Here is a 10845-nt window from a genome sequence, read left to right on the forward strand (position 1 = left end):
ACAGGTATTTATAGGGCTGCTCTCCCTTTAAAATCCAATATGTAATATTTGGGGCAAAGTAGCCTTATAGTATCTATTAACTTAAGGCTTTACTTAAGGACCAAAATGTGTCATGCCATAAAATATTTTGAATATGACTGTATTTAACGTGAATTGAATAAAACACACTGTAGGTTACTAATTATAACATCTTCACTGTACAGAAACAGAGCAAAGAAAAATTTCATTTCAGTGTAGCGACAATAACGCAGATGTGAATTTATAGCGGCTATAGTTAACAGGAAAAACTATGCATTGCACTTAAAATGTTTTGGTGAGATAAGATTTGGGGGGGCAAACATGTTGACGGGGGGCTTTTCTGATAGTGTAAGCCAAGTTTACTTAAACATTATTTCTCTTCGCCTTCAGCGGCTCAGATGTCGGGAGTAAATGTCGACTGCTACGTTCTTTATCACAACAAATTACCCTTAAACTCTTACAGGAGCCACTCAGGGAGGATCTAAGGTAAGACTATCTGGGAGCGATCCAAACAGAGGTGGCTTTTTATCGAAGGTCGAGAAAAAACAACTGGAAAAAAAGGATACCATAGTTTATTTTAAAAAAAAATTATTTAACACTATTGTAGGTTTTCCATTCAAATGATTACATTGTGTTAAACTGAAACTGAAACTTGAAACTGTTAAATTAAACTTAAGTTAAAAACACAACAAAATCCCCAGAGTTAAACGAACCCTGCTGGGTGTCTATATGTGTCCACACTACAGAGTGTTAAAAGTTAGTGAGATAATTAAGAGATTTATTGAGTGATGATTGTCTATTATTGAAGACACCTGATGATAACAAGCAAAATGGAGAAAAAAAACAACTTCATAAAGGTTGTTCTTTTAGGCTAACATGAAGAATCAGTGTATGTATCTCAAAAACAGTGACAAACAGTTATATTTATTTATTCATGCAGCAGTGCAGGATGGGAGTTTTTATTGGCTGCAACATGCTTTTTGATGGCCACCGTTGCTGTGATTCTCACGCTGATTCTTGATGTCTGTCTAGATTAAGGACAATACAAACAAATCCTAATGAATTCATTCAGGCCACTACATGCGGATCATATCAAGACATAATCATCTTCACATGTCTGCTTGTTATAATTCAGTTATAACAGTTAAACACTACAGAATATAATAAGGTCAAGGGCCCAACTAAAGTAAACACTGATCCCTGTAATGGCAACTAAATTTGTGATTTTCTTCTGGTGATTCTTCTTGTTATCATCAGGTGTCTTCAATAACGGACAGCCATCAATAAATGAATCTCTTAATGACCTCATTAATGACCTACAGTGTTCATTTAACACCAGGGATTTAGGGACTTATTTTGGTTTCATTTCAAGGCAGAATGCGACTGATTCGCATGAACAGCTGAACTAGACTGACAGTTTTACATTCAATATAGCGAGCGTGTTTTACGAGGACGTGATAAACACCTCTGTGTAACAAGGATCACATTATCTAGAAATTCTGTCATAAGCAATACATAAACAGTATACAATAAAAAAGACAATATACAAAACAGTGGGTCTTGAGAATATGCATGTTTATTTTTTTTGTTTAATATCTGTTTTACTAGTGAATTAAGTGAGAAGTAAACACTCTTTAAATAATTTGGCTTGTCTTATCTTGATGATTTGTCTTTGTTGCCTTGGCGACCAGAAGCTGGTCCTCCTGATAACAACTATGTTTGCATACAATTTAAAGTAAGTACCATATACATATGAAATATAATTTTTGTTTCTCTTGTATCCTTGAAGTCCTCAGTGTTGTTTAATACAGCAAAGACATAAAGAACTTCCTGTACTGCTGCCTGACCTGGACAAGAATGAGAAAATAGTGACTTCATGAGATTTAACCTTTAAAAATCATGAACCAGAATGAAGTTTGATTATTTTAAAAAAATGTGTACGAAACTACTGTACTACTACAGCCACTGCAGGTTTAGTGGTTTATTTAAAGAAAAGGGGTGAAAACAATTCTGACCTCGTGATTGAGGACACAGTAGATCAGGAAGATGAAGGTTCCCTGCTGAGAGTTCAAGATCAAGAAGAGGATCTCCAGCACCTTACTGTCTTTAGTGAAGAAACCCAGAATCCAGGAGCAACCAAGAACCACAAACTGAGCCAGAGTTTTAAACACCATAATCCTACAGAGAAACAGAGGAAAAGAGAGTTTAAGCATCTCTGTTAGTTTATATGGATTATTTAAATTAGTAGTTCTTAATTCTTAATTAGGAGTTCTTAGTTCTTAATTCTGTTCCTAACCTTCCCTATTTAATACATCTGCTTGAGATCATCATCTTATTAGGAAATAGATCCATGATAAATTGATAAAGGAGACCCCGAGACCAGGATTAAGAACCTACTTGGTTTGTTTCATCTGAGAAACTTCAGCGTTGAGATTTTTGAAAGTTGACTTCAGAATGATGACGATGCTGATGAAGAGAATCATGTTCAGCTGCAAAGAAGACATGAATTAATAATTAATCACGGTGCTTTTCTTTTAATACAAATCAAAGTTTTAAGAAATAATAAATGTGTTTACTGCTAGTATAACACAAACAGGACCAAGAAAACTCCAGATGAAACCTTTGTCTATTTCAATCCAGCAGCTGTTTAGTAGAATAAACAGTAAAATAATGAATTAACAAAGGTGTTGACTACAACATTGAAATTCTTATCATTTTATTATTTAAATTTCTAGTATCTAAAACTGCATGAACTACAGTCTCATTCAAATACAATGCAACTTTCCAAGAAAACCCCAACTCACTGTTCACTGCCGTATCCTTCAGGAACCAGACCGACAGACACACACACCACAACCAGAGAAACCACATATCCAATCACACACAGGAATCCACTGCTAAGCACCTCCTTCTTTTTGGAGCTGATCTGTGATAGGTTCTTCACACAGATGAAGAGCAGCACGGCTTCAATGAACATCCACACAAAGGCGGAGAGAAAGAGGAAGTGCAGAAGGCCTGCGATCACGGCACACAACTCCTGGAGACCATGAGAGAAGGTTATGATGATTCTCAGTGAGACTGTGCTGAGCTGTAGTGCTCCTTCATCATCCTCACCTGCTGAGGTCGTATGAGCTTCAGGAACTGCTGTGTGAGCAGAAACAGAAGGTGAGCCAGCAGAAGACTGATGCAGATGTTGATCCGAGCCACATTATTCACTCCAGGACTCCACTGACAAAGGGCAAAGGTCAACAGAGCCAGACTGAAGAACACCAGCCCCACGATCACACACACCATATTCAACTGCTCCATCAGTGAGTCTCTCTGAGAAAACATGAGAACATGAGAGAAAAATCTGTGCTGTTCTTCAGTGTTCACTAGAAATGTTCTGTACCTCTGGTGGACGGCTGGTTTGCATGATGAGGGCGAATGTGGAGAGATGAACACAGGAACACACAGTGAAGCTGCTGTTGGTCTCTAAAACAGAACAACCATCTACAACCCACTCGCTGATATTCCAGTACACACAGGACAGAGAACCACTGGGATCAAACTCCTGGGAACAGAAGAACAAAGATGCAGGAAAATATTAGAACATTGAACATAAACAAATGTTTTCAGACTTTCATCAGAGCTCAGTTTTGACAAAAACACAGTTCAGTCTCTCACTCTGATGTGTTTTAGGGTGAAGTTGACTGGTTTGGTGAGTTTAGTGTTGGTGGTTTTGGGAAGAGTAGCTGAGATCACAGTAGACAGCATGGTTTTAATCGTGTCATTTGATGTGTTGAAGAAGTCTGGCTTCAGAAAATTCTCCATCATAGTGTAGCTCATGAAAGCCACAGCAGCTGATCCTGTGTGACAGAATGTAAAGAGGAATCCACTGAGAGGTGAGCGTAGTGAGAACCTAAGTGCAATATATTTACAACAGATCCAAATTTAAACAATCCAAGCAAAACACAAGACTTGGCTTGGCATGGCAACAGACATGAAACAAACTCATCAACCAGAGGATATAACTTCAATACACAACAATATGCATGGGAACAACATGGCGTCTTATACAAAACAATAAGGGTCACAAGACATGAACAAACCAATGAGCAGACAGAACTAAGAACCACTTTACTAGACAATGAACCAATGAGAACATGACACATAGACAAGGCAGAGAACATGAGGGCAAGTGAAGCATGACATAAATAGACATGATAGCAGAATGCAAACTAAAAAACAAGGTAAGCATGAACAAGACAAGAACACCCAAACAACAACCATACTCTATATTACACAGAAACAGAAATGAAATGCAACATTTAAACAAAAACAATCAAGTGTCGTGGTAATTGCATACATTTTTTATATATATATATATATATATATATATATATATATATATATATATATATATATATATATATTTTTTTTTTTTTTTTTTTTTTTTTGCCATACTGAAACATCTGACTTACTTTTATAGTTGTTCTTGGCAATCCCAATGAGATCAACCTCTGCAGAAGATTTGGTTGTGTTTAGTTGAGGGATTTTCTCTAAGGAAACCCATTGTCCAACCATGAAAACCTGAACCTCTGATTAAACACAAATAAGCAGTTATAGTCTATAGTAATATATATATATATATATATATATATATATATGCATATGTATAGGTAAATGTAAGCACTAGCAAGTATTAGATCATAAGGTAGAAAGAAGGGTAAAAAGATTATTTTATGCTCATTCATGTACTGAATGTATCAGTGTAGTTTTCTGATTCACTGCTGCCCTAAAGATTAGATAAAGTCTCATGTATAATATTATTTTTGATATTATCAATAATAATTGCCTTCACTTACCTACAGCAGGAAGCGCAAAATTGACATTGTCACTTGTATCTGTTGGCTTCACTAATGTAGAAATAACTTTCTCACTGGTTTTTATCAGACAGTTTCCAAAGAAGGCTAGTTCATAATCACTTGCTGATGACGACTCGAGAATCTTCTCTGAAGTGTTGAAGATCACAGTCAAAATTTCTGTCACAGTCTAATTTATTGATCAGAAAATACAGTTAGCATACATAAAAAATGTCAAGACTGCCAATAAGTCAGCCCTGGCACTTCAGGTCAATCATCTGCCATCTACATTTTAATTATTTCAAGATTTTTCTCTCAAAGACTTACATCCAAAGAAAGCACTTGAGCAGTAATGTTGTCAATCTGCTCAAGAAGATGTTGAAGACATTCTAGAGAAGTCTGTCCATGAAAACAGAATTGTTCATAGTTTTTATATTAATAACCAACAAAAGTTGGTTTGAGCACAAATACATGATCAATAAATAGAAGGTCACATTCATAAATATTTACAATGTGCATCTTCTTGCACTCTACTGTGATTGATACAAGCCTTGAATCTAAATACAGCAGTTTCAGAAACTCAACTTACAGTGCATCTTCCCAGCAGCATTATTTTAACCGCATTATCAGTAAAGATGTAATCTGTGAAACATATATAAGAAATCAGTGATCAAAAATAAATGGTGAATGTTGGCGTGCTGGGAATTTAATATGGAAAAAAAATCTAATATGAATTCGAAAAAGTTTATGATTTCAAAGTAATGTATTACTCAAACAACATGGTAACTCTACACACATCTCACTTAATAAGCAGCTTAGATAAAGCTGGGCAGTTGTGGACTAATGGATAGCGTGTCAGACCTGTAACATGAGGGTTGTGGGTTTGAATCCCTGGTGCTTGCTTCTTACTATTGTGTGTGTGTGTGCACTTGGATGGGTTAAATGCAAAGCACAAATTTCAAGTATGGGACACCATACCTGACCGCACGCCACGTCCTTAATAACAGATGCTCAACTTTGTCTACAACTGTACCTTTCATGCGCTCTTCTATCACTTGTCTTTAGAGATAAACACATTCACACACCTGTTCAGTTCTACAGATCTATAAACATTCACGTCAAAACGCACAGACAGAGGAAACATCAGACTACATTACCATCTGAGCTCGTCTCTGGTGCCATCGTTGTCTCAGTGGCGCTGATGTTAGTAACAACTGAAAAAATACTAATGAGTGAACATCAACGAATCAACAAGCAAACGATAAAAAGGGCTCATGTTAATATAGTTACCCGCACAGTACGCTGCACACAAAGTTGGTCTAACCAGCTCATAGACGTAATATCGTCCTGGACAGGCTTTGACTTTAATGGGGTACGACCCGAAATAGCAGCAGTAATTATTCCATTGACCGCAGACATCTCGAGTGACGACTCCATTCTTTACTGTCGGGTGTCCACCACGAATCCCCAGCGGGTTTTGGGTGCCACAGCTAAATTTTTTAACACACGTGTCTGGGATTTGTGCGCTCACATTGTTAATGAAGAGACGATACCAACCGCTCCAGTTGAGAGAGTTGTCACACATGTTTGATGGCTGACTCCCGTTGGCTCTCCATGGATCATCCAGAACACTGTAGTTGTAGCAGGGGTCGAAGGAATAAGCTGTAACAAATCAATAAATACTTTTTTTTATCTATGAAAGATGCAGGTAAGGTGTTTTTGTACTTTTTGTCTGTTCCCTCACGCATGGATGAGCAACAGGTGGGGACACGGAGGCAGTTTAGATCCAAATGCAGGAGGTTTAATGACACTCAGCATTCAAACCGAAACAATCAAAATCTTAGGACATGCGAGAAATACAATAAGGAAGTCAGTCTGATCAAGCAAACAAAACAGAAGGAGCAATCCAAGAGGCAGTAGACAAAAGGCAGGCACATTGGTCCTGAGATCAGAACAATGGATAATGACTGCTTAGTAAGGCAGTAAAACTGGCAATACTTTACATAGGCCACATGGCTTAGCAAGCTTATAAACACTGCAAACAGGAAGTAACCAGTGAAGAACTCTGGAGAGGTTTCCTCTGGTGGTTGGATGTACATCTATCAGTCCTATTTGTTACAATGTCTTTTTGAGCACATTATAAAGAAGATAGAGCATTTCAGTTCAGTAGTTTTAAAAAGCTTTAGCAAAATAGTAATAATAATAAAAAAACTGTACTTGTTATATCAAAAATAAATCGTAAGCACTAAATGCAGCTAACAGGCTTAGAAAAAATATTTTTTTCGACCTCTATGTCAGCTTTGGCAGAGAATAGGATGAAAAAAATGTTTCTTGTGTTGTGGCTTTATTCTTGGTGTTATAAGTTATATTTCCTTTTGGACAGATGTGTATTTATCTAACCAGAAAATAAGCCAAAAGAGTGCGTTACATTACCGTTTGAGAGGCTCGCTGGTGTGACGGCTGTAGAGCTGGTGGTAATGCTGCTAACATCTGAAAGTTTGCATGAATAGTGATTCAAACCACAAACATCATGAATATGTAGAACGCGCTCAGTAAAATGTTGAATCACCTGCACAGTATCCTGAACAGTACACAGCCGGACTAATCAGCTCATAGACATAATAACTTCCCGGACACGCTTTGACTTTAATGGGAAAAGACCAGAAAAAACAGCAGTAATTGTCCCAGTGACCGCAGACATCTCGAGTGACGATTCCATCCTCAACTTTCGGGTGTCCACCACGAATCCACAGCGTGGTAGCAGTATCACAATGACCCTTTGCAACACACGTTTCGGGCATGTGAGCGCTTAGACCATTGATGAAGAGACGATACCAGCCGCTCCAGGTGACTGAGGTGTCACAGTTGTAGGTTTGTGGTGATTGTAAGTAATTTGTATTATTGATGGATCTCCTTGGTTCGTCTAAAACAGAGTAGCTGTTGCAGGGGTCCACAGAGAGACTAGCTGTTAATGAAGAATAAATAAATAAATCGTCAACAAACAGAATTCTTTAAGGCAGAGACGAAACAAAACTACTTAAAATGAAGCAGGGATCCTGGTTTGTAGCTCCACCAAACATCAGTATACCATATTTGATCACATTTAGTGCAGGTGCTCTCCATTCAGTCAAGCTGTAGAATAGAGGTCTTCAACCCTGTTCCCAGGAACCCACTGTTCGGCAAAGTCAGCTATAACTGCTTGAAAATACACAGCCAGGTGTGCTAAAGCAGGTTGGAAATAAACTTTGCAGGACAGAGGGTCTCCAGGAGCAGGGCTGAAGTCTTCTTCTACGGAACATCTGCTTATGTTGATTGTTGAACAAATGAGAATTTCACTACTGACATTTTAATAACTACTAATAATTAACAAGAAACTCAGATTAGTGATTTAGTAAGTAATAGCAAGGTAGTTTGCTACCAATCATCAGTAAATACTACTTGGATCAATATTCTAAAGTGAAATTCACTTCAAACTCCTTAATACTGACGGACATCATTGGAACTTTGGAGATAGTTATGATAGTTGTGACTAAAGTTTTACTACATCAGCCTAAAGGAATAGTATTTCAGAGTTACCGAATAACCAGGACCTTATAAAAACCTCAAAACTGACTTCAGTAATTACGGCAAAGTTATCATGATCCTCACTTTATAACACAATACTTAGAATGTAGTAACACAAAAATAAATACTATCCGATACGATTTCAGTCATTACTAGAGAACTAGCATCTTATTCACTGCAGAATTCCTTCAAAAGAATTCAGTAATTGAGTGGGTTACCACGATCTTCACTTTAGATATGAATTTATTACAAACCTCCACAGTAGTTCTTATTCAAATTGAGCATATTGAGAACTAGCACATTTGACTAAGCATTAATACTTACTAATTCATTACAATACCTTTTGTGGTCTTTTCTGACCTCTCGGCCAAAAATATTTCAATTATTGCAATATCAAGAGACATTGTGAATCACATGGGTCCAGTATTCATGCATATACCCACAAAGTGCCAGCCAACAGTGTAATACATACCATCTGTTGCCTCTTCCATTGTGACAGCTTCAAAGACCAAGTTAAGTGTTAAGACATCTAAAAACAGCCGATTAACACAAATTAATCAACACATTTCTCATCGACGTAAGTGAACACATGTGACCAACTGATTTATGAAGTCTACAGGTTTTATCGTTGTACAAAAGCGAAAAAAACGTTTAGACTTACACAGAACAACAGAGATGGTAAGCGGTGCTTTTATAAAAACTGTAATATAAAGTAAAATGTCATTAGAAACAAATGAAACGTTCTGAATTGTATTGCATTGAGTTTGTGAGAACTACATTTATCATATGACCACGGTTTTTGGATAATTGAGAACCAACCATTAGAGACAATACTCACTTTTATGAAATGTATCCATTGTCAGTTTCCACAGCGTGGTGTATTTCTCTTTATCCAAAGCAGATCAGAGGGCGTGTTTCCCTAACATTTACGGGAGAAACAAATTAGCTTTGACTCATGACTTTCGAGAATGGGTTTGTTTCTTCGTGTCAAACTCGTAAATAATAAAAATATTTGCATTTTACAAGAGTCAAAACTCTAAAAGCATAAATGAGGCTCCTAAAGATGTATTTTCCCCAACAAACAACACACCTGACAACTCATAGTGATTTGAAGTCATTTATTAAGATAGGCCTACATATGTATTCATAAACATAAACATGAATGCATATATACATCCTTACAAGTGTTCAAGGATTTATAGTCCTGCCCTGGCCGAAGTATGAATTGCTAAATAATAACCACACACACACAAGTAACTACACACGATCACACATCAATACATGTTTTTGACTTAAATAGGCTGATGAGGATCATTACGAGCAGAAAGAAGGTCTTACCTGATGTGGTCCTCACTGTCACAGATAAGTGCTCAACTAAAAAAACATTGTTGTGTTCGTGATATTTATAGAGACGTTACAAGCCAATGACACTGATAAAAAAACACGGTCCCATGGTTTCAAATTCAAATTCAAATTAAGATACACACATAAACTCCAGTTTCTCAGAAGCTTTCCATACGACGTCACATGTGAAGTTTCCTGTCAGCGTTTGTCCGTTTAACCCACATTCCCAGGCAACGGCCTCAGTGACACCGCACCACCCCATTGACAGTGTATGAATCTCAACAGTGGTGGCAATCAGAAGCCTCCTGCTGCAATGCATGCTGGGTACCTAGTCTCTGCAGTGAGTGCACTTTGACCTCACATTAGTATGTGTCCTCTGAGAGATCACGATGACATCACTGTGAGATTAAATTGGTGACTGGGTTGGCAACTACTGTCCGTTCGTCATTTTCGGTCACATGAATGCTTTGAAGACCTGGTGCCACAAATGTAGAGTAGAAAATGTCTAATTTTGATCTTACTTTCATTTCTCCAATATGAGTATGTGCAGTTCATAGTATAAACGAACAAACAGAACATGCACGTACGCCTCTCTTTCAAATCTGTGAATTGCAAATGATCTTGAACTTGTGCGCAAATAATCGGCTTCAGCTCTCTGCCTTACAAACGACTCCTAATTAATGCCTTTAGCGTATAAAATATCAGTTAATCATCATGGTTTAGAACAGCCAGCTGCGAGAACAGCTTACATTTTCAAAAACCTGCTAAACTGCGACAATGAAGTGTACGGATCGTATGATAAGTGTTCATGTTAAAAAGCCTGAGCAATACAGTTATCTGTTCCTATATGTAAATATAACCGTTGCATTTGTCTAATAGGATTTTTTTTGCAGTTCTGTAATAGCTGAATGTCAATAGATAAACCAAAGATAAACCCCTTTATGAGACCAATTCTAATTTTTTTTAACCCAAATACCATAAATTACTTTATTCTTTCAAGCAATGTATTTCCTGCTTAGGCTTTTTGATGTAAACATTTGTCATATGATCCTCAAAAGTGGTGATGGTATATATA

At 37.3% G+C, this 10845-nt stretch overlaps 1 protein-coding gene across 1 annotated transcript; it reads right to left on the reverse strand.

Annotated features, from left to right (window-relative positions):
• Positions 1–55: 55 nt before the first annotated feature.
• Positions 56–9879, reverse strand: LOC122344082 (adhesion G protein-coupled receptor E1-like). Its single transcript, XM_043238097.1, has 20 exons — positions 9765–9879; positions 9265–9345; positions 9088–9126; positions 8899–8955; positions 7432–7827; positions 7296–7352; positions 6153–6524; positions 6020–6076; positions 5452–5504; positions 5190–5261; positions 4866–5052; positions 4482–4598; positions 3685–3866; positions 3410–3571; positions 3133–3339; positions 2823–3055; positions 2595–2661; positions 2416–2507; positions 2034–2196; positions 56–1865 (listed from the first exon to the last, which is right to left on the reverse strand). The coding sequence occupies exons 2-20, from the start codon at positions 9281–9283 to the stop codon at positions 1821–1823; spliced, it is 2577 nt and encodes an 858-aa protein (XP_043094032.1). The 5' UTR covers positions 9284–9345; positions 9765–9879; the 3' UTR covers positions 56–1820.
• Positions 9880–10845: the final 966 nt, after the last annotated feature.

The sequence above is a fragment of the Puntigrus tetrazona genome, chromosome 1 (assembly GCF_018831695.1).
Source record: "Puntigrus tetrazona isolate hp1 chromosome 1, ASM1883169v1, whole genome shotgun sequence".
Lineage (NCBI taxonomy): Eukaryota > Metazoa > Chordata > Actinopteri > Cypriniformes > Cyprinidae > Puntigrus > Puntigrus tetrazona.